Raw genomic sequence first — 26,035 nt, forward strand, 5'->3', positions numbered from 1 at the left:
GAGAATGATACAAAAAATTAATGAAGCCAAGAGTTGGTTCTTCGAAAGAATCAACAAAACTGACAAACCCTTAGCCAACTTGATCAGGAAAAGTAAAGAAAAATCCCAAATCCATGTAATTAGGAATGAAAAGGGTGAAATTAAAATGGACTCAACAGAAATCCAGAGGATCATCAATACGTACTTCAAGAACCTATATGCCAATAAGATGGAAAACACAGAAAAAATGGACAGATTCTTAGATACATATGAATTACCAAAGTTGAACAAAGAAGACCTAAAATTTCTAAACAACCCAATATCAACCAATGAAATTGAAAACATAATTTAAAATTTACCAACTAAGAAAAGCCCAGGCCCTGATGGCTTCACTGCTAAATTCTACAAGACATTCAGAGAGGAACTACTGCCACTACTGTTTAAACTCTTCAATGAAATTGAAAGGGCAGCAATACCCCCAAATTCACTCCTGGAAGCAAGCATCACCTTGATCCCCAAAGCAGACAAAGACCTAACCGAAAAAGAGAACTACAGGCCAATCTCACTCATGAACATAGATGCAAAAATCCTTAATAAAATACTGGCAAATAGAATCCAGAAGATCACCAACAAGATCATACACGCTGACCAAGTGGGATTCGTCTCAGGGATGCAGGGATGGTTCAACATATGCAAATCAATCAATGTAATACACTATATCAATAAACCCAAGGAAAAAAACTACATGATCATCTCAATAGATGCAGAAAAAGCATTTGACAAAATCCAAAATGCATTTATAATAAAGACCCTACAAAACATTGGAATAGATGGTCTGTACCTCAATCTGATAAAAGCCATCTATGAAAAACCAACAACCAATATCATGAAAAATGGTCAAAAACTGAAATCCTTCACACTAAAATCAGGAACAAGACAAGGATGTCCACTATCACCACTCTTGTTCAATATAGTTCTGGAAACATTAGCCACGGCAATTAGACAAGAGAAAGAAATAAAAGGAATAAAGATAGGAAATGAAGAAGTCAAATTGTTATTATTTGCAGATGACATGATACTCTATATAGAAGACCCCAAGAACTCCACCAAAAGTCTTCTAGACTTAATAACCAAATTCAGTAGAGTAGCTGGTTACAAGGTCAACACACAAAAATCAATAGCTTTCCTCTAAACAAACAACAGACTCAATGAGAGAGAAATAGGCCAAAAATTCCTTTCACAATAGCATCCAAAATCTGAAACACCTAGGAATCAACCTAACGAAAGAAATCAAAGACCTCTTCTCTGAAAACTATAGCACTCTGAAAAGACAGATTGAAGAGGATATCGAAAATGGAAAGACATCCCCTGCTCCTGGGTAGGAAGGATCAATATAGTGAAAATGGCCATACTTCCAAAAGTGCTATATAGATTCAATGCAATCCCAATTGAAATTCCAGAAGCATACTTCATGGACCTTGAGAAAACAATCCAAAATGCATTTGGAAAAAGAAGACCCAGAATAGCAAAAGCAATTCTAGGTAACAGAGTCATGGCAGGGGGTATCACAATCCCCAACTTGAAACTATACTACAAAACTACTGTGATAAAAAAACAGCATGGTACTGGAAACAGACCCTAGGACCAGTGAAACAGATTAGAAGATGCAGAAACAACTCCAAACACACTCAGCCATCTTATCTTCAATAAAGGCGCCAAACACCCTCACTGGAGGAAAGATAGCCTCTTTAAGAAACGGTGCTGGAAAAATTGGGCTTCAACTTGACAAAGATTCAAACTAGATCTGTATCTCTCACCAAACACTAAACTAAAAGCAGAATGGATTAAGGATCTAAATATTAAAATAGAAACGCTGAACCAGCTGGAGCAGAAGTTAGGTAGAACTCTTGAAGACACTGGTGTAGGAAAAGATTTTATGAACAAAACCTCAGTTGCCCGTGAACTAGCACAAACAATCAACAAGTGGGATCTCGTGTTCTTAAAAAGCTTCTGCACAGCAAGAGAAACCACCAGCAGTGTGAAGAGACAACTCACAATGTGGGAAAAAATTTTCACCTGCTGTTCCTCAGACAAAGGCCTACTCTCTTGAATCTATAAAGAACTTAAAAAGATCAGACCTCCCAAATTTAAAGACCCATTCCGAAAATGGGCATCGGAAATGAACAGACATTTCTCAAACAATGACGTCGAAATAGCAAATAAATACATGAAAAAATGTTCAACATCACTGGTCATTCGAGAGATGCAAATGAAAACAATGCTGAGATTCCACCTCACTCCAGAAAGAATGGCTGCTATCATGATATCAACCAATAACAAATGCTGGCGGGGCTGTGGGGAAAGAGGAACCCTGCTCCACTGCTGGTGGGGGTGTAGACTGGTGCAAGCACTGTGGAAATCAGTATGGAGATACCTCAAAGAACTAGGACTGGTAGTCCCATTTGACCCAGCTATTCCCATGCTGGCTATCTTCCCCAAAGAATTAAAAGAATCATATCACAGTGATATATGTGTACCCATGTTCAGAGCAGCACAGTTTGTGATAGCTAAAACTTGGAAGCAGCCCTAATGCCCATCAACTGGATACTGGATAAAGAAAATGAGGTTGTTTTTATAAAATGGAGTACTACTCAGCCATAAAAAATGAGAAATTAGAGACATTTATAGCTAAATGGATGCACATTGAGGCAATACTCTTAAGTGAAATAAGAAACATGTGTAAATACCGAATAGTTTCTCTAGTGTGAGAAACTGAACGTGTAAATAAGAACTAAAAGGTATAGTAGATAATGTGAAATAGGAAGAAAAGGGGCAGAGGGGAAGGGGAAATGGGAGGGGTAGGGGAAAGGAAAGAAGAGAATGGAATTAATATAAGAAAATGAAAAACTGGAAACAAAATATTTGTAAATAGGGAGGGTTGGAGGGGTTGACAGGAGGGCAGGGGAAGAGGGAAAAATAAGAACCAAGAGAGATTATGTAAAGGTGAGAATTTGCAATGATGAATGTCATTATATTGTATACCTAAAATGTACCAAGGATTAAAATGAATAATTGATAATGCAAAATTGGAAGAAAAGGTCCAAAGGGATAGGCGAAGTGGGAGGAGTAGGGAAAAGGAAAGAAGGGAAAGGAAAAATCATGAAAAATGGAAAAAATGGAAACGAAGTCTTTGTAAATAGGGAAGGGTGGAGGGGGTGAAGGGAGTGCAAGGAATGGGGAAAAAATAAGAACCAAGATACATCATGTAAAGGTACAAGTTCCCAATGAGAAATGTAAATGTATTGTATACCTAAAATGTACCAATAAAAGAATTTAAGAAAACAAAAATTCAGGCTCAGTATATTTTACTACATTTTATTCTCTTATTAACTATAAATCTTTTCTCTTATGACCTTCTTCAGAGTTAAATACATTTTTAACTTATAAAAGTCCACATTCAAGTTATATCATTTCAAATAATGTATAACAAATATTATAATAGTATACTTTCATTTCCCCCTTCCTACCTTTGTGCTATTGTTGTGATTTATTTTACCTTTACATGTTATGAACTCCACACTAATTATTCTTAAACAATAAAATATCTTTTGAATAAATTTAGAAAATAAGAAACAAATCTTACATATTTACTCATGTAGCTACCATTTCAGTGCTGCTTTGCATGTTTGATTTTTTTCATTGGCTAACAGACATTTCAACAAGTTCTGACTACTAGACATATTTTTATAGCTATAAATATTTTTAAACTTTGTTTCAGATGCAATTAAAGTTACCTGGAAAAGTTTGATTCTTTTGCTTCTTACTTTTATGATTTGTCAAGATTAAAACAGTGCTCAGTCTTGGGATAATTATTCTACACTACTGAGGCAATTATTCCAAATGCCACACTATCATACTATATATCCAATTCCACTCTATCCAATTCCTTATCAGTCATAAAATTGTACATTCTTTTGGGTAGGTCAACTTTTACCTGGCCTTGGGCAGTTTTCTCACATGTATACACATATTAGTACATAGGTGCTCAAATGTGATCCTCTGAAGATCTCTGGAGTTCTCTCTGTGTTCAGTAATCCTTCCTTTGGCAATGTGTCTTGTGGTCTCAGTCTCTTCAGGCTTAAAGCTGCCTTTATTCAAGTTGGGTAGTTCAATAGACTGTGCCTAGATTCCCATACTTTGCACCACAGCATGGACATTCTCTCAAAGTTGTAAGATTGAGCCACTTTGGGGCTCATCTCATTGTTTCTCATCTCTGAGGTATTGCTATACTTTGTTGTGTGATTCTCAAAATATCTACCTGTTGGTTGTATTAGACAAAAAGGTAATATGGTCATTCTATCTTTCCTGGAAGCATAATTTTCAAACTACTTCTTAAGAAAAAGAAAGGCTGACTCAGGGCTAACGGACAGAGAGGAAAGAGCCACAGAATCTTCTCAAAAATCAAGACTGAGGAGGCAACCCACTTTCCAGACCTCCTTCTGTCTCTCTTAGACAGAAGCTTTCTTTTTTTCAATTAATTCTTTCTACTCTTAACAACAACAAAAAGTAAGAAGCAAGACTGAGGCCCACTATCAAGAAACTGTTAATATTTATTCAATTTTAGAATTAATAAACAGTAACTGTTTTTCTTCCTCTCCACTGATTATATCTACTGCAGTTAATGTAGGTTTCTCTCACTATTGTACATATGGCTGTATATGTGTGGAGGGATGTGGATTATTTGTCTCTTAAAAACACATGTCTTCAGATTGAATGGAAAAGCACTTGAACAGCTTCAACACCATCTGAACTTGATGAGTCCCTGAATCTCAAGCCTAAGCCTAAAAGCCCTAATGACATGAAGATTTCTTAGGCAGATTTGAATATATTCTTCACGTGGGAAAAATATAAATTTGTGGACAGAGGGTAGACTACAATGAATTAGAAACAGAAAAATTATTTCATATTTCTCTGATCAAAAGGAAAGATTATGATCCTTCTTCTTGAATGTGGGTGGACTCTAAGACAACTTTCACAAATAGAATGCACCAAAAGTGAAGGTGCACCAGTATCTGGGCCCAATCCTTATGAGATAGGCATGTTCTATGTATTATTTCCTGGAACTGTCCTTTAGAAGGGTTGCTCTGAGAGAAGATAAAGTCCAACTACCATGAAATTACTATTCCTGGATCCCAGCAAGTCCCTAGCTGTTTTAGTCATTCCAGCCCAGGCATTAGACATGTAAGTGAAGGAGCCACTTTGAATATTACAGACCTAGGACATACCATATGAAGAACAGAGGCTCTCAACTTACAGCTCCAGTTGTCTCAACATGTTTGAATCACTTTAGTCAAGGCCCCAGACATCAAGAAACAGGCAAATCATCCAACTGAGCCCTGATCAAACTGTCTGACCTACAAAACCGTGAGTTAAGAAAGTGGTTATTACTACAAACTACTAAGTTGTAGGGAAATTTGTTATACAGCAATAAACAACTGGAAAAGAAAGAAAATTAGGAGCTTGGTTTGGATGTGTCTATTATAGATAGCAGTACAGATACAGTAGAGATATCAAATTGGTTTTCGATATACAAATTCAGGGACAAAGTTCAGAGTAAGGATATACATTTACAAGACATGTTTCTAGGCCTGTTCTACTTTATCTTTTTCTCAGTATGCAGCACTCTGGCATTTTCTAGAAAATTTGTTTATTTTATCTATTTGCTGTCTGTCTTCTGATACAATGTAAATCCTCAGAGACAAGGACTTTAGTTTATTCACTAATGTATCCCTGTTATGATTTTTGTCTAGATGTCCCCTCAAAGCCTCATGTGGTCATAGGCTATTTTGGAAGTGGCTAAATTGAGAGTGTGTGAATGATTCATGGTGGGGCTAGGCCAGAGGGCACTAGGATTAAGGGTGTGAGTGCTACCTGCCTTAAGTAGTTCTGAATAAAATAAAAGAGGCAGAAAGACACTGTTAAGGTCCCTTGTTGCTTTTGCTGTCTTCCACTGCCATGAACTGTTCTGTTGCCCCTCTGCCACCCTGCCTTGGAGCCAGCTGATTATGGACAGAAACCTCTACAAACTATAAGCCAAATAAACCTTTTCCTCTTTAACTCTGAATGTCAGGTATTTTGTCTTAGCAAGGAGAGAAAAGTAACTAAGACAATCCCCTATATGTAAAACAGTGACAGGCATACTGAAAGACCCTCAAGTACTTTTTAAATAAGCCAATTTAAGTGTTATCTAAGACCAAGACAGTGTTCTACAAGCAAATTAAGGAAAATATTTCAAAAAGAAGAGGTGAACAAATACGCCAGTTATATGTTGACAGGTTTGGTAAGATGAGCACTGAGCATTGATCACTGAATTTGCCAATGGAAAGGTCGGTGATGACATTCACCTGAACAGTGTGGTAGGAGGTACCAGGATGACGTCTAATTGCTGAGACCAGGAAGATGAAGGAAAGGAAACAGACACATTAAAAATGAGTTTTGTTGTCAACTGGAGAAATGGCTACAGAGGAATGTGATGCAGGGTTTGTTGTGAAAACATAATAGAGTGTTTTGTATGCTAATAATCTTGTAAAAAGAAAGAAAAAAATAATAGAATGGGGGCAACTGAGTAAGTAAAAAAGGATGAAATTCAGTTCATAAATAAGTGGATTGGCTCGAGATAAGAACAACAAAATAATATATCTACAGTTAGCAAGAGGAAAAGTAGACCACATGGGTATAAATGCAGGTAAACTGACAGATGTGGCAGAAATTCCCTTTTGTTTGCTTCTATTCTCTCAGTAATATGGGAAGATCATAATGAAGAAAGGGGGTGTAAAACAATCCAGCACGATACTCAAATATACCTGGTATGTTATCTCACATTAGAAAAAGGATCAAGATGCAATATGTACATGTAGCAACACCCCCTAAAGAATATATTCATTATGTATCACATATATGTAATAATAAAAAATTTAGAATGTATGATATTATGCTATAATTATTTAGGTACATGTCTTTCTCTACTAAAATATAAAATTATTTAAGATCAAAAGTACTTTTAATTTTTTCACTGCCAGCATGTGACATAGTGCTCTACAATCAAATGTTTTGTTAACTTATTGACTAAATAAGTGAATATTACAGATTCCTTTAAGACACTGAAACAAAGCCAAGAGTTTGAAAACATCAATAAATAATACTATCAAGCTTCTATATGATATATATGTATACACACATATATATACTCAAATACCATTTTAAACATTGAAAATCAAAACCCATTAAATTTTAACTTATTTGTGAAATAAAAATACATATCTTTTTTTAACACAGTAAGACTATAATGAGATGCTGATATTAAAAATGAATGTTTAGAGTTATGAGTTACTCTGGAATATCCTTCACACTGACTCTTAAGCTTTCAACATTTCATGACAAAATATTTATGTGCAGCTTCCTAACAACTAACATGTTGAAAAAGAGTTACCACAACCATATCTTCCACATAAAGAAAAAAAGAGGCACACTCTCATATTATAGCCATATTTTGTAAGTATGGGGCTTTGTCCAACACTAAATATTGAAAACAACAAAAATTAAGTACCTAAAATCAAATAGACAAGGGGGGTGGCTGGGAGAGATGAAAAGTATGTGCATGTACAAATCTGCCAAAATGAAACCTATCAATCTGTACAACCAATTTTAAAAAGTGAAAATAAATCAAGTAGTGGTCAAGAGACATGCTCCTAACATTTAGAATACTCTCATTATTTAAGATTTTGTAGTAATCAATATAAACCAATAATAATGATTTGGCTACAAATTTTAACTTTCAAACAAACCCCCAAACAACTGTGTGTTATGCAGAATTGTTTGTTGTTTTTTTTGGTACTGGGGATCGAACTCCAGACCTTGTGCTTGTGAGGCAGGTGGCAGAACCACTGAGCTAAACCCCTGGCCTAGAACAATTGTTTTTAAAAATCACTAAAACTCAAAGAATATGTAAAACTCCAGAAATAAAAATAAATTTGAATTGTGACTGTCATATTTTTATTGCCACTTAATTCTTTAATATTCTTGGGATATTCTTTTTCCTTTAACAGAGCAAACAGTAGTGATATTACATGCTACTGGTAGAAAATTAGGAGCTCTTGTACACAATTCTTTAAAAATGAATTTCAATTATTATTGAATATATAATCTTATTCTAAAAAATACAAAGAAGCCAAGCAATAAACTTAACTACCTTAAAGCAGGCCCAATTTGCTAGGCTTCCCAGCTATCCTTCCAGAAAACACTTCTCTAGATTAACTTATTTAGAACATCAACAAGTAGGTACAGAACAGGAATGTGAGTAGGTCATCCAGTAAATTAGCTGTTACTCTATGGTCACTAAAATGAAGTCTACAGAAGGTGAGGGAAAAGAACAACACAATTCAACAGTGCCTGGGTGTCAGAGACCCAGAGCAGCCTGCTGTGGTTACTTTTTTCCCTATGACCTGAGGCTCGACTGTCTAGTGAGATGCAGTGGAAATTAAACTGAAAAAAAACATCTGAAGAGGAAATTAAAAATGAGAGTTACATGTCAACATTTTTTACTTTTGGTGAAGTCATATGGTTTCCACCACTGAGCAAACTGCAGTGCTTTCTTCCTCTGATCCTCAAAGCTTTCTCGGATGCCCTTCCGCCAAAGTCTTGGTTCTAGATCCAACATCCCACCAATGATTTCCTTTTAAAGAATGAGAAAAATACAAACACATGTGTGTGCAAATAATAATGAATGAGGAATAAAACTGTTTATTCTGTTATGAAATATAACATTAAGTAGCTCACCATGATAATGTTCAAATGTTACACAAATATTACTTTCTGGTAAAAAAAAAAATCTTGTTTTCAATTAATTACAACTACATAAACCCAGTAATTCTTAAGAGTCCTAACTGTGTCTCCTGTTAAGCAAACTGCCCATTTTGTTGCTTGTTAGCACATCTATCACATGGTAGGAAAAGAGAAGAAGAAAAGGTGAAATTTAATTAATTATTGGCTGCTCTAGTAAACAGTTTGGAGAAAAGTTAATCAACTTTAGCAATTAACTTTGTTGGTCAACTGCTGCTGAATCTCAGGTTAATGTTCTCTCTGCTGCCCATTATATTTATAAATCTGTTTCTTCCAATACTAACTAAAGTTATTTTTCAGGAAACAAAATCATTTTAATATTAATCAAAGCAAATCTAGAATTTAAAACTATAAATCATTTTCACTAAGAGGTCACATTCTCAAGCTCTGAAAGGAATGGCTTTTTGATTCTCTGCTTATTATTCTAGACTATTTCTTTCATGATTCTCCTCCAGTGGTACTGGCTATAGAAATTAATCAAAATTTTCCATGTTAGTATCCATGTACAGAAAGATATGGGGGAGACTTACAATGCTTACACAGAAGGCTGTTGGTAACTGTGGCAAGTACGGTAGAAAACACTGGACTAAGGGTCACATTCTGCATACACAGTCTAGTTCTGCTGAACTGTGATGAGATCTTAGACAAATAACATCACTCTCTCTCTCTAAAACACTGGTTCCTCATCTGAATAAATATATCACAAGGACTTACTATCTACAGGGGATACAAAAATAACTAATATACAGCTACCTTGTTTTCAGAGAGCTTATGAAAGAATAGAAAGCTGTGGTGGGAAAAAATTCTATTTGCTGAATACATCAAGAAAATATTCAAGAAAAAGGGAAGATTCCCTACCATTAGGAGAAGGAGTAAAAGGCCAAAAGAGATAACAGCTTGTATAAAATATCAAGATCAAGAAAAATGGAACAAATTTACATTTAATTAGTTTCTTGATTCAACTAAGAAAAGTAATTTACCAGAAATTTATCTCTATAAAACATCAAGCTTCATTATATGTAACATACAGGATGGGTTCTGGTTTGGTTACTAATGTAGTTGTTAATAAAAAGAGACTATCCCAATAATCTCTTCTTGCTATCTGAACTACTGCTTTGGTAAGAGACAGACAGGAGTTCTTGGGCCCATAAGCTATGTCTTGAAAATTAAATTTTGAAGAAAATGCTTCAGTGGTACAATGCTAACTGAAGAAATGTTCCTTTGAATTTTAAAACAGTACCATATAATCCCTAATAATGTAATCCCTAATGCGTAATATCTAAAGAGCAATCTCCCAACTGAATTTCGATGCGTAAAAAAATGGATGATTTACCTCCTCTTTACTAGACTCAAAAAATTTTAATATATCTAGATTTATAGAGCCTTTAGTTATAAAGCTCTATGGAATAACAACAGGACTTTTTAGAACAGGGAAAACAAATTTCTCTCTAACTCTAAAACAAAATTCTGAAAATGTCTAAAACAAGTTCCTATAATATATTACAACAGTTTGGAGATGCATGCAATTTTGGACTCTGGTTAGCCATTAAAGACAACAACATACTTAGTACTGAATCAAAACCTCTGCCATTCAAATTACTCTTGACCTCCCTATTCATTGCAGAACATGGTCTTATGCAAGAGATGGGAGTGGGGAGGAAATACACTGGGGCAAAGAGAGCACTGAGCAGAGTTCATCAAGACCCCTCTACATATAGAGAAATGGTATGAGCAAAAACAGTCTGATTCAAAGATTCAAAGATTAGATTCAAAGATTAGATTAAAAGATAACGCCCAGCCTTCCTCTGGCTGTTTCAGCTGCAATATTAACTTATAACTCAGCAGTCCTTTAAAGACTGTACCTTAAGAAGGCAACCTCTGAAAGAAAGAACTGGCAATGAAAAGATCTGGCCTCTACTATCTGCTGAGAAACTATGTAATGTGTCATATATATTCTTCCTGAACTATATCTTGCTTAACTATACATGAAGAGGTGAGATAATTTGTTCTCTAGTTCTCTAGTTTGACCACGACCATTGGTACCCCTGGTTCTGTCACTTAGCACATGACCCTGGGCAAGTTACCCAATTTCTCTGTAGCTGTTTCTCCATCTTTAAACAAAAGTTGCAATAATATCAATACTACAGAGTTACTGCAAGCATTAAATGAGTGCTTATAACAGCAGCAGACACACTGCAAGCCTTTAATAAATATTAGCAATTTCCATCATCTCAAGATAACAATGGCTGACTCCAAAATGAAACTAATGTTATAGTAACTGTTGACTCTAAAGAAATACTTGCTTCCAAATGAATTTTTCTGACTCTATTACCAGTATTATTTGATATATTTGTTAATACTTTCTAGATGTTATCTCTAACAATTGAGCATAGCAGTAGTCTCTTATCTCACTGTACAGAATGGTCAAGATTTTGACTTTGCTTCCAAAGAAATGTGATTTAACAGCCAGGCATGATAGTGCATACCTATAATGCCGGTACTCATGAGGCTGAGGCAGAAGCATCACCACAAGTTCAGAGCCAGCCTGGCATTTCAAGGCCAGCCTGAACTACATAGCAAGACCCTATCTCAAAAATAAACACACAAGGGCTGGGGATTTAGCTCAGTGGTTCCTGTGCCTGCTTCTCAAGCACAAGGTCCCAAGTTGATCCCTGGTACCAAAAATAAAAAATAAAAATAAACACATAAATAAACAAACATGATTAACAACTGCTAACTCAGAGTTTTATCAAATTTGTGAATATACCTTTCCAAAATAATGAGGGAATTTGTGCTGATCTTCAATGACATGGGCAAATCCTCCCTGGAGGCCAAAGTCCACCGAGAAGTAAGGTAAGCCTCTGGGTACCTAAACAAACAGAAAAATTAACAGACACGTAAAATACAGCGTGGAATCAGAAAGTTATGCTTAATCCCTCTTCCTGCTTCCTGACATGATAATAATTAATCATCATTCAAGACAAATGTATATAAGGAATTTCCAATTCTAGAGATACTTAAGCATAGACCTAACTTTCTAAATAAATATTTCATTTTGATAGCATTTTAGTGAGAGAGCTCTTTATCATATCTGGCAATTACAATCAGAACCAATTATGTTTCTGTCCTTGGGGAAAACAGAAAAAAAAATCAAATATTTTCATATAACCACAGAATAATGTTCAAGACTGCACAAATGAAAAATAAGGATGTGTTTTTTGATATTTTGCTTACATCAAAGAATAGGAAAAGGGACCTGGGCATATACTTAAAGTTTCATTTGCAATATCCCTAATATCTTTATTATGATATACTTATCAAAGATAAAGAATAATGATAACTGTTTATTAACTGATGAGGTGGGTATAACAACTTAGTTTATCAACCTAATTTCAAAATGTCTCTAGGATTAATTCTCTATTACTCTGTATTGTTTTCTCCCCTCCCTCTTTACACACACACCCACACACCAAGTATTTTAAACTATATCTTGTGTAGAAAACTGGAAAAGGCCGTAATGTCTTGCTTTCTCTATCAATTAAGTAGACTTTGTGCCCTTCGAAATTATTCCCTGCAAGCCCCAATATTGTCACTGGAAATTATTCCAACTGGGTCAATTTATACTAATATTTTCCCCCTCTAATCCCTTTATACACAATCAACATTTACTTATTTGGGCTTCTGAACCACATATTCCTACTTAACTACATGAATTTTGTGTTGTATCCTCAGGAATCCACAATTTAGAAGGGCATAGTATGGTATGGTAGAAACAGCAGTCACCTTGAAACATTATAAAGCAAATATAAATAATATTAATAAAGAGTTATTCATAGTATAGGCAGAGCATGAATAAAAAATCAATTTACAAAATAGTATAAAACATAAAATGTAGAGAAATGAGTTGCTACTTAGAGGTTTTATATTTTTCTGTATCTCCACCTTCAATATGCACAACTTTGAAAATCAGAAAAAATTAAAGAGACAAACAATTCTCTAAATGTATCTGTAACTCATAAAGTGTATGACCTCAGGAAACTTATTTCACACCTAAGTCTCATGAAAAATATGAAGTGTCTGGAGGTTTGCTGTGAAGGTCAAACAGGACACTGTATATAAAAGGCCCAGCCCAACTATTAGCACATAGATTACTACTTTCATTTCTATTCCCCACACAAGCTTGCTCAATGGAAAACTTTTTGAAGATTCCATTAGAATATTTTTGACATCTGAACTAGATCACTAGGTGTAAAGCATGAATCCTTGAATGGCTAAAGAGATGTTCTGGAACTATATCTACTGAAGTATGGTACTTTGAGAGGGACAAATAACTTGAGAAGAAATATGTAATGACAGTATTATTGCCTTTTGTTTGTATCGTGCTGTGGTAAGTAGAATAATGGGCCCCTAAATATGTCAATGGCCTAGTCCCATATGGCAAGCACTCTACATACATGAATAAGTTAAGGATCTTGAAATGAGGAGGTGATCATAAGCTCAATTAATCACAAAGATTCTTGAAAAAGATAGGAGGCTGAGAATAAAAGAAAGGGAGATACTACACTCTCTACTTTGAAAATGAAAGAAGGGACCACAACCCATGGAATATGGGTAGCTTTTAGCAACTAGAGAAGGCAAAGGAATCAAATCTGCCATAGAGCCTCCAGAAGAACAAAGACTTGCTAACACACTGATTTTAGTACAATGAAACCCATCTCGTACTTGTAAACTCCAGAAATGTAAGATAATAAATGTTTTAAACCATTACATTTATGGTAATTTCTTACTTCAGCAATAAGAAACTAATATACATATAAAGACTCAACAACCTATGGCATATTTGCAAAGATGGCACTGAATACACAGTTACTTTCTTATGAAAGACAGCTGCTATCACAAGCTTGCAGAATACGAAAGGTAGAGCCTGCAGTCCTGCTAGAAGAGTTGTTATATGCACAGCAAGGCTCTGCTATCAAACAGCATGTGGCACAGCTAGCACTTTCTTTTTACTCAACTGGCTACCATAGGGAAAAGTTGGAACTGTGGTACTACTTTAAAGGTAGTCACAGAATTACAGCAAAGAACATTTATTTCTGGTAGAAAAACAGTAATATCCTAATTTTTTCTTTGCATTCCTGCTATAACTCCTAACTTCCTGTAAGTAACCTTGAGTTCCAAGGGTTCTGGTAAATCCAAATTTTCCTTGAGAAGTATTTTCCTTAAATTAAAAAAAAAAATCAGTCTCTAAATGTTAGATTTTAGAAATTACTACAGTTTCCACATAATTAATTTTAACATTTTTAAAAGTTGTGAAAAATTCTCATGAAATCTCAATAAAACAGCCTTGTGAAAATGATCATTTTTTGGAAAGTTATTATCATGTAATTCCTCCACATTTGAACATTCAGATCTGCTTCCTTCATCTAATACCATGGGCTTCACACTACATTGTAAGAAATCAAAACACACAAAGAAAGTAAATAAAATAGACAGAAATGGGGAAGATTACATACATACAGCAAAGAAAAACATGAATTCAAAAAAAAATCAAAATTAATTGCAAATATGTGAATCTCTATTATAAGTGAAGAATCAGTGCAGTGAAAAAAAAAAACACCTCACCATACTCTCAATGAAGCAGGCAAAAAACTATGAAATTACTAAGGACATAAAGCTTTTAAAAGAAGAATAATGAGTCTCTTTCAGAAAATGTTAGAATAACTCAATTGTTCATTTCATGTTCAGAAACACACATCAGTTTTAAAAAGACACTAGAGAGCTTGTTAAACTAAAAAGTGACCTCCTTTGGAATTACTCTTACTTGGAGTTCTCTTCACAATTCCAGTCATATACAATAATTACAAAACCCTAAAGCTAAAAGGCACCTCAGGAGGTTACCTGGCTGTTTTTCTATCTATTGTGATTCGCAAATAGTCTCAAGTACAAGACTACATGTTGCCTTAGGAAAGGCAATGGTTCCTTATCTTTGAAATGTTTCAATGTTTAGCATACCACTGTCATTCATTTTTGAGAGAAACCCAAATTATAAATAAAGAGCAAAATAAAAAATAGATAATAGAAGTAGGGAGACAGATCTTTCTGATCAAGCACAAAGCTCAGCTGCTTCTCAAGGTCTCATAATATCCGAGAAAAAGACAATGAAAGTCACAACTCCATGAGGCCCAACAGAGGGAAGCCACCAGGCAAAGTAAGAAACTAAAGGGAAAGGGGGTGGGGGAATAAGAAATAAAAGAGCCAACAAGAGTTAAAATATCATGACAAGGATGAGTCAATACCTATCAATTATAACTACCAATGTTAATGGCCTCACTTCACCAATTGAAAGAAATACACTGACAGAATGGATTAAGAATCAAAATCCAGCAATATGCTGTATACAAGAAACACACCTAACTCAAAAATAAACTCATAGACTGAAAGTAAAAGGATGGAAAACAGTTCTCCACGCCACAGGAACCCAGAAAAAAGCAGGTGTAGCAATCTTATTTGCAGACAAAGTAGATTTCAAACCAAAACTAATTAAGAGAGACAAAGATGGTCACTACATCCTTGTGAAGGGAACAATCCAAGAGGAAGAGATGACAATCATAAATATATATGCACCAAATACAAATGCCCCAAACTATACAAAACAAAAATATTAATGCACATGAAAAACCAAATAAGCATGAATATAACTGTAGTGGAGGACTTCAATACCCCACTATCACAAATAGACAGATCATCTAGACAAAAAATTAACAAAACTGAACCAAGCTATTGAACAAATGGACTTAATGCTTACAGAGTGTTCCACCCCACAAAATCAGAATACACATTATTTTTGGTTGCACATGGGTCATTCTCCAAAATAGACAGCATGCTAGCTCATAGGACATGTCTAAGTAAATGTAAAAGAACTGAAGTTACCCCCTGTATATTATCAGACCATCATGCAATAAAATTGGAGATCAATAACATAAGAAACCGCAAAACCCCCAAAAACACATGGAAATTGAATAACACCCTCCTGAACAACCAATGGGTCACAGAGAAAATTAAAGAAGAAATTAGTTTCTACAAGTAAATGATAATGCCAGTACAACACACAGGAATCTATGGGACACAATGAAAGCAGTTGTATGCAGGAAATTCATAGCAGTCAATGTCCATATTAGGAAAACAGAGAGAACTCAGATAAATAACCTAATGCAGAACCTCAAGCTCCTAGAAAAAGAAGAGCATAACAAACCCAAAGTTCATACAAAAGAGGAAATTATAAAGATCAGAGCAGAAATAAATGCAATGGAGACTAAGAGAATGATACAAAAAAATTAATGAATCAAAGAGTTGGTTTTTCAAAAGAATAAATAAAATTGATAAACCTTTAGCCAACCTTATCAAAAAAAGGAAAGAAAAGGATCAAATCCATGCAATTAAGAACGAAAAAGGGGAAGCCACAACAAACCCAGCAGAAATCCAGAGGATCATCAATACCTACTTTGAGATCCTGTACTCTAATAAAATGGAAAACACAGAAGAAATGCACAGATTGCTAGATACATACAAATTGCCAAAGTTAAATGAAGAAGATATAGAAATTCTAAACATGCCAATTACAATAAGTGAAATTGAAAATGTAATAAAAAATTTACCAACAAAGAAAAGCCCAGGTCCTGATGGTTTCACTGCTGAATTCTAGAAGACATTCAAAAAAGAACTATCGCCATTACTCTTTAAACTCATTAAGGAAATTGAAAGGGAAGCAAGGCTTCCAAATTCATTCCTGGAAGCAAGTGTTACTTTGATTCCAAAACCAGGGAAAGACCCAACCAAAAAAGAGAACTTCAGGCCAATCTCCCTAATGAACATAGAGGCAAAAATCCTCAACAAGATACTGGCAAACTGAATACAGAGGGTCATCAAGAAGATCATACACACTTACCAAGTTGGATTTATCCCAGGGATGCAAGGATGGTTCAACATTTGAAAAGCAATAAATGTGATACACTATATTAACGGAGCCAAGGACAAAAACCATATGATCATATCAATAGATGCAGAAAAGGCATTCAACAAAATCCAACACCCATTCATGATAAAAACCTTACAGAAAATTGGAACAGAAGGTCTTTATCTCAACCTGATTAAGGCTATCTATGAAAACCCAACAACCAACATTATACTAAATGGTCAAAACCTGAAAACTTTCATGCTAAAATCAGGAACAAGACAAGGATGCCCACTGTCACCTCTCCTGTTCAATATTGTTCTGAAAACATTAGCCACAGCAATTAGAAAAGAGAAAGAAATAAAAGGAATAAAGATAGGAAAGGAAGAAGTAAAACTGTCATTGTTTGCTGATGATATGACACTTTACATAGACGACCCAAAAAACTCTGCCAAAAGATATCTAGACTTAATTGACAGATTCAGTAGAGTAGCTGGATATAAGGTCAACACTCAAAAAAAAAAAAATAGCCTTCTTATACACAAATAACAGACTCACTGGGAGAGAAATTAGGGAAACAATTCCTTTTACAATAGCATCCAAAAAAATGAAATATCTAGGAATCAAACTAACAAAGGAAGCAAAAGACCTCTACACTGAAAACTACAGCACTCTAAAAAAGGAGATCAAGGAGGATATAAGAAAATGGAAAGACATCCCTTGTTCCTGGGTAGGAAGAACCAATATAGTGAAAATGGCCATACTTCCAAAACTACTATATAGATTTAATGCAATACCGATTGAAATTCCAACAATATACTTCAAAGAACTAGAGAAAACAATCCAAAAATTCATTTGGAGCCAGAAGAGATCTAGAATAACAAAAGCAATTCTAGGCAACAGAGACACGACTGGGGGTATCACAATCCCCAACTTGAAACTATACTACAAAGCTACTGTGATAAAAACAACATGGTACTGGCAAAGACACAGACCCAAGGATCAGTGGAATAGATTAGAAGATGCAGAAACAACTCCAGACATACTCAGCCACCTCATCTTTGACAAAGGAGCCAACCGCCATCATTGGAGGAAAGATAGCCTATTTAATAAATGGTGTTGGAGAAACTGGATTTCAACCTGCCAAAGATTAAAACTAGACCCACACCTACCACCATGCACTAAACTAAGATCAAAGTGGATTAAAGATCTAAATATTAAGACAGAAATACTAAACTTGCTGGAAAATAAGTTAGGTAGAACTCTTGAAGACATTGGCATAGGAAAAGACTTTATGAACAAAACCTCAGTAGCACGGAAACTAGCACAAAAAATCAACAACTGGGATCTCATCTTATTAACAAGCTTCTGCACTGCAAGAGAAATCACCGACAGAGCTAAGAGACAACCTACAATGTGGGAAAAAAAATTTTAGCACCTGAACCTTAGACAAAGGACTACTATCTAGAATATATAAAGAACCGAAAAAAATCAGAACCCCCAAATTCAAAGACCCAATTCAAAAATGGGCATCTGAAATGAACAGACATTTCTCAGACAAAAAAGTAAAAGCATCAAATAAATATATTAAAAAACATTCAACATCACTGATTATTTGATTAGAGAGATGCAGACGAAAACAACATTGAGATTCCACCTCACTCCAGAAACAATGGCTGCTATCAAGAAATCAACCAATAACAAATGCTGGCGGAGGTGTGGGGAGAAAGGAACCCTTCTCCATTATTGGTGGGAGTGCAGACTGGTGCAACCACTGTAGAAATCAGTATGGAGATAAAGATCTAGGACTAGAGGTCCCATTTGACCCAGCTATTCTCCTGCTGGGTATCTTTCCCAAAGAATTAAAAGAATCACACCACAGTGATATATGTGCACCCATGTTTATAGCGGCACAGCTCGCAGTAGCTAAAGCTTGGAAACAACCCAAGTGCCCATCAACTGGAAACTGGATAAAGACTGGGTTGTTTTTATAAAATGGAGTACTACTCAGCCATAAAGAATGAGAAACTAGAGAAATTTATAGCTAAATGGATGCATATTGAGGCCATACTCTTAAGTGAAATAAATAGGACACACATGTGTAAATACCAAATAGTTTCTCTAGTGTGAGAAACTGAAAGTGTAAATAAGGATTAAAAGTATTAAAATGAATAACTGATAATTTGAAATAGGAAGAAAAGGTCCAAAGGGGTAGGGATGGTGGGAGGGGAAGGGGAAAGGAAAGAAGGGAAAGGAAAAATTATGAGAAAAGAAAAAAAATGGAAATGAAATCTATGTGGATAGGGAAGAGTGGAGGGGGTGAAGGGTACACAAGTAATGGGGAAAAAAGTAAGAACCAAGATACATCATGTACAGGTACAAGCACCCAATGATAAATGTAAACGTACTGTATACTTAAAATGTACCAATAAGACAATTTAAGAAGGAAAAAAAAAAGAGATGGAGAGAGTCAAGAGGAATGAGAGGGAAAGAGGATGAGAAAGGAATTAAGATGTGTTATGTATATGTACCAAATCCACACTAGAAACATAACATTATATACTGCAAACATGTACTATTAAAAAATTAAGATTATATTAAAAATAAAAACTGCCTGTAGTTGTACAGGTTTACACATTTTCATGTTTATTGCTTTTCTCTCTGTATCTTTACTTTATTGTGTTCTTAGATTTTCACAAATTTGTTGGTTGTACTCATCATTTCATAGCACTGTCTTATGCGTGAAGTGTAGATTTTGACTGACATACTTGAAGTTGTTTTTAAAGAGAAAGGGATTAACTAAATAAGATCTCCTGGTTACTTCATTCAGGTACTTATCTTGGTCTTAAAAAATAAGAGATACTAGGCCCAGGGATTTAGCTCAGTGATTCCGCCACCTGCCTCGCAAGCGCAAGGTCCCGAGTTTGATCCCCAGTACCCCCCCCCAAAAAAAATACTAGATGATTCACCAGTAAAAAGCTGTGTGTACTGTACAGCAGATGGAGAATCATACATTTCTTTAAAAAATTCTACTCTGGGGCCTGGGGATGTAGCTCAGTGGCGCTGTGCCTGCCTGGCAAGCACAAAGTCCTGAGTTCGATCCCCAGCACCGGGGGAAAAAAAAGAAAAAAATTCTCATTGTAAAAATTTCTACTTGGAAATGTTTTTAGTCGCCATTAAAATCATTTTCTGAAAGAATATTTAATAGTATGGGAAATTTTGATTTATGAAGTACAAAAAATGGGCACAAAATATGTATGTACATTAACTATCCTTTTTTATATGCTAATAAGAGAGAGAAGTAAATATGACACTTGGGATGTTTTGCTTTTGTTCTTCTTTTAGTTTGTAGTATTAATACATTGTCTGGTCCAATTTACCAGCAAGGGAAGACAATGTTGTGCCTTTCCATTACAATTATGTACCTTCAGTAATGCAATGAAATTTGAATATTCTGACTGAGATATAATAAGTATAATAAGGAATCCTTTCAGATACAAGTCATCTATCAGGAATCTGGCTTTCCAGAAGAAGAAATAGGGGAGAAAAAGTCTAGTGACATTTACTAGAAGGCGGACTGGCAAATGTTGTCTATTAAACTGCCACATAATAAAATGTTTTATACTTTGTGAATCATGTAGTTCTTATTGTGCCTACTTAACTCTGACCCTTTAGCATGAAAGCAGCCACAAGCAATACATAACAAAAGGGTATGGCTATGTTCCAATGAAACTTCATTTAACAAGCAGGGGACTGAGTTGAACATGCTGGCTCAAGCTGCCATTTCTTGTACTAGAATACAAGCTCCATAAAAGCAAGGATCATCTCCATTTTGTTCTACTATGCACAAAACAGAACAGTATGCCTAGAACAGTACCCACAAATAGAATGCACTCAATAAATATTTGTACAATAAATTATATTTTGGCAAAAAAAAGGAATCCATACTTTTATTAAATCTCTATTCCATTATTTACATTTATAGAAATACGAAAGGTCATTATAGAAGTACTGATCTTAAGTAGAACTTATATCTAAAATTTGATTGACAAAACAAGATTAAAAGGGGCAGGGGATTTAGCTCAGTGGTTCTGGCGCCTGCCTCAAAAGGACAAGGTCCCGAGTTTGATTCCTGGTACCAAAAAAAAAAAACTAGATTAAACTATAAAACAGATAAGTCCCTATGTTTACCACATGTATATGGGAACAAAACAGGGAATTTTTACATTAAAAAAAGAAAATGAATTCCAAATTCAAACTTTAGCCTCTCAGAAAATTTTTCTCTCATTATAATTCTAGTAACATGAATTCCCCTCTCATCTCTGGCCTATAAATCTTAGAGAAGGTCTGATGGAAGATTCAGATGGCTGCCATTTAAATTATGAGGGGAGGGGGGGTCATGGTAGATGCCCAAGATAAAATAAAATCTCTCTATATTTGCATTTTACACACCAGATAGATGAAAATAATTTCTTATCTGTGGAATTATTTACCTTCAGTCACTCAGCCAAATGGTCTATTTCTCAACTAAGATGTAGAAGATAATAAAGATTCTAAATACTAGAATAACCTCTTCTGTTAGAAAAGAAAATGGTACTTACAGACTTTCTGATGTCTTTTGAAGAAAGATCAATCAATTTCTTGTTCATGGACCACTCTTCATCAGATTCCATTATGGCTTTCTAAGAAACAGCCATTTGTTAAATGAAGAAGTAATGTAACGGCAAATACAAATAGACCACTTAAAATAATACAATGAATTTATTACACACTATAGTATACATAGTAATACTATGCAAAATATATAATAGTATATATAATATACATTTATCTGAATAGATTAAGGCTTTAATTTCTGTTATTTAAAATTAGAGCTCTTGATTGTGTTAAAATCCTGCTGGGCAAAGACAATATTCTTTTACTTACTATTAACTCTTGTACTAACTTCAGCTCAACTTTACATAAAAAAAAAATCACTGATAAGACCAAATAATTTAGGGCCACGGATTTAGCTCAGTTGGCACCATGCCTGCCTCTCAAGAGCAAGGTCCTGAGTTCGATCCCTGGTACCTCCCAAAAAAACAAAAACAAAAAGAAGACCAAATAATTTAGTGCTGAGCATAACTTGTAAATATAAAAGCCTATGTAAATTTCTTTTTACATCCACAGAATGCTACTCAAATAAATTCATTTAGTTTTATTGCTCTTGTGCCAACCAAAAACTTGAACTATTTCCACCCATATAAAAAAGTAAAAATGCAGACAACTAAGACCTGTTTTTCTTTAAAAGACAGCAAGGAAAATACACAGAAATGGAATTTTAAGACTTTTCCAGGGTCAGCAATATGGCTACTATTTATAGTAAAGAAATGCTTCATAAAAGTAAAAGCCACAGTAATGATATAATTATTTTATACTATCATATTTATAAGGGAAATTTTAAAGTTGAAATTAACATTCAAATATGTTTCAAGTACATCAGATACACTGCTGTCCTGTTTTAAAATCATGTGTTCCCTGACTTCACATCATAATGTAGCACATTTAATATAAAATTGAAATCAAGTGAAATAATAAATGCATTTTTAAGGGTCAAATAAAAGGTTTAGTGTAGAACAGAAATATGTTACGCCATTCTGCCAACAGATGACATTTCTGGCACTTTACATGAGCAACAGTGGTTGCTCTAAGTTGGTCCCTCCCTACTTCTCAAATGCTTCTAGTCATAATTAGCCATTGATACTGAGGAAATACCAAAAAAAAAACTGAAAAAAGTGTAATAATCTCTTTCTCAACTAAATTTGGTTAGCACAGAAAGAGCATGAGCCTTTGAGATTACATGACTTATTTCCCTATACTTTATCAACATAATTCTTTTTTGTTTCTTTGTTTTCTGATACAGGGTCTCCCTGTGTAGTTCAGCTGGCCTTGAACTCACTATGTAGTCCAGAACTTGTGGTGATCCTCCTGCCTCAGCCTCCCAAGTACTGGGATTACAGGCATACACCACCACACTCGACTACAGCACAATTCTTTAAATCAAATAATTGTACCATATTTAAAGATTTCTAAATAGAAAAAAATTTTGCCTTAACAAATTTCATAATCCTTACAGCTCATAATCATATATTTTAACATTTTATATGTAATCTTCTTATACCAACTCACAGAACATTATCCTCCTTTTTCTTTGCATATGTCAATATTTCACATATGTTTCTACATTTAGGTATTTGCATTAGTCCATAAATCACATTCAGGTCAGTATCAAACATTATTTAGTAAAAGCTGCTTGAATTCTTTAATGACAATCAGATATAAACTCTAGTGATTTATTACATGCCCTAAAATATACATCAAAATTAGACATTTTTCCATAGTAAGTAGCATGATCAGATATTAAATACTAAAGTTCATCAATAACTTGTCTCAGCAATTGTAATTTGTACTATTTTCATGTTATCTTTGGTTTCAGTTTTTCAATGATCCATTTTCTAGAATTATGACTACAGTTTTAATTTAGAAGTGCACTCTGGTAGAATATACCTCACTAAAGAAATAGGGATTAAAATAGAAATTATAGTTTACTATTTGAAGCAAGCATGTTTTTAAAAGGTAAAAAGTCTACCTTTCTTCCAACAGATATACATTTAGCAGAAAATTTTTCTTTATATAATATACTTTTCTTTATATGATATAAAATTTTATATAGAGATATGGGAAAAAGTACATGAATAAAGACAACTCTATCCTTAAAGCAGCACAGCAGCAAAAAATTAGTAGATGTGCAAAAACTGTCTATAAATACCTTAAAATAGACAGGAGCCATATCACCCACTTCCTTTGGGAGAGGAATACATTCATAAACCATGTGATACTGTTTCTTCATGTTCATATTAGTTTCTAAAAAGATGCAGTCCAATCCTTTATCTTCAAACATCTTTACTAATGATTTCCTAAACATCTAAAGAAAGTAGAAAAATGACACACATTTATATATTTAAGTGCTTCTCGTCTATGTATGTAAAAGACTTTAAAAATAGTTTAATGGAAAAATTTGAGATATTATCTCTATTAAAAGAAAATTGTGTCTAAGTGCAACATAAAATATATACTGTATGTTTTTCATAATATTCATTTTTAAAGTTATATAACAACTAAATGATGAGAAAAGTTTTTATGGCTCACTATTAAAAGAGACACCGAAATTATTTTATTCTTAAAATATAGAGACCCCAAATTATAAGGATGACATGAAATTCCTATATTCCCACAATATACTTCATTCTTTAAAAGTCCCTGTTTCCCACATTCCTAAACTATCATTAATTAACGTGTCTGAATTAAAATTCCTTACAATGTATTCAGGTAAGGTATACTGCAGAATGTTGAGGTTCACAATTTGTATCACATCATTAAAAAGTCAAGTAAATATAAATAATTTTAAAATTAAAATTATTTTTCTTAAACTATTAAAGCTAGATAGGGCTACTGTACAATATTAATGCTATACTTTATTCAAGGTTTAAAATACAACATACCTAAATATAAAGTTATCTAAAGATAACAAGACAGAAGACTCACATTTATTTCCACTTTCTCCATGGAGTGACCCTCAAAACTGACATTAAATTAACTTTCTTTAAAGGGATAAACCTACTTAGACAAGAAGAACTGGAGAAGACATAATAAAAATCAGATTACATGACAAATACTAGAAAGCTGGTGCATACAATAAGAGGAAGATGGATCAACAGGAATGGCAGGGAAGAATCCTTGTTGCCGACAAAACCCCAAAAGCTTCTGGAAGTTACCTCATGGAAGAATAGGAAAAGATGGAGCTAAAACAGATGACTTATATAATAAAGTTTTATAAAAAGCAATTAACATGCCAATCTCAACAGCAGAATACTACAGGATGATCCTCTGAGAAAGGGTACTTATCCTGAAAACAGGGGTGTTGTAGGAAAGACTACTTAATGTTCTTAAATACTTAATATTCAGTCACCCCCAACTTTCTTTGCCCCTCAGCATCTAAAACCCTGGCATGCAGAATCAGATGGGACTGACAGGAGACTCAAAAGGTCTTTTCTGGAGAGTCAGAGCTCCAAGAAAAAGACCTAAAGGGACTACAACCAGCAGTTTCTAAATGAAATGGTCCCATCACATCATTCCATGGTGAGGCCTACTGCAGACATGCATCAACAATGCTCCTCCTCCACCTCACCAGTTTGGGATTTTTTTTTTTTTCTTAAATGGGCTATACAGTCTGACAGTAGCATATATTTGGCATATTTTTCAACATGATAAGAATAAATTTTAAAAGGACCAAGTATCACTATATTTAACAATTTGAATCTCACTTATATGAAATTTATTATTAAGTATGCTATGCTAAAATTTATCTTTGTATTTTCTATTAAATAGAAGATCTAAAGTTAAATTTAAATGTTTCTACATAATGGTACATAATTCTTTAAAAAAACTCATGAAAAAGAGCTACTGCCTCTGCAAACAATATTTTGTGTTAAGTCAAATCAATTTTTAAAATGTATCCAACAAAGGGCCAGGGATTTAGCTCAGTGGTTCTGGCACCTGCCTTGCAAGTTCAAGGTCCTGAGTTCAATCCCCAGTACCAAAAACAAATGTATCCAACAAAGGAAGTGAATAACCATAAAGATACTCACCAGAGTGTAATTAACATACTTAAAGGTAAAAACAAAACCCAAACAAATGCACTTTTAGAAATATACAGCAATAAGATTGAGATACTTTATTCATTATCTTATAGTATTTTATAATTTCTAATATTATTTGTCTTTTATCATACAAAAAGAGATTTGTCATTATTTGTATTAAAAAATTTGGCTCTTCCTCCTTGCCTGAACTTTCCATAATGCATCTATCCAACCTACAAAAAAATATATTATTCCTTTGGGCAGAACCAATGAATGATTTTACCTATGCATTTCTCATCGGACCTAAAATAACATATTCATGTATTCAGTATCTGTTGAGCTGAATATATCTGTTTCTCTACCTCAATGTTTTTCATCAAGGAGCTTAATTTCTTACAGAAATATAAAACATATCCACTAGATTTCTGTAATTACTGAAGACTTTTGGCACTGTTACTGTATTCTAAGTTAAATCTGTTTGTATGTATACATTCTTAAAATGCATCCCAGAAAGCTCTAAAATAATTCT

The 26,035-nt window shown here is 34.3% G+C and overlaps 1 protein-coding gene across 7 annotated transcripts in view; it reads right to left on the reverse strand.

Moving 5' to 3' along the window:
* The window catches only part of Cwf19l2 (CWF19 like cell cycle control factor 2), a 268,444-nt gene that overhangs the window by 161,551 nt on the left and 80,858 nt on the right, over positions 1 to 26,035 (reverse strand). For 6 of the 7 annotated variants that reach the window (XR_015451556.1, XM_087212140.1, XM_087212141.1 and 3 more), the window contains 4 exons: positions 23,637 to 23,792; positions 21,430 to 21,510; positions 11,645 to 11,746; positions 8,581 to 8,710 (listed from right to left, as the gene is read on the reverse strand). Coding sequence is in view for 6 of the 7 variants with exons in the window: in XM_087212140.1 (XP_087068266.1) it covers positions 8,581 to 8,710; positions 11,645 to 11,746; positions 21,430 to 21,510; positions 23,637 to 23,792 (469 nt within the window). In the remaining variant the exon portion in view is untranslated. Of the gene's footprint in view, positions 1 to 3,338; positions 8,711 to 11,644; positions 11,747 to 21,429; positions 21,511 to 23,636; positions 23,793 to 26,035 lie in introns of those variants that run through there. The other variant, XM_004856490.3, reaches the window with a different exon arrangement.

The sequence above is a fragment of the Heterocephalus glaber genome, unplaced genomic scaffold (genome assembly GCF_053883595.1).
Source record: "Heterocephalus glaber isolate CG9 unplaced genomic scaffold, H.glaber_assembly_v1.0 deba00001429, whole genome shotgun sequence".
In the NCBI taxonomy this organism is placed as follows: Eukaryota; Metazoa; Chordata; class Mammalia; order Rodentia; family Bathyergidae; genus Heterocephalus; species Heterocephalus glaber.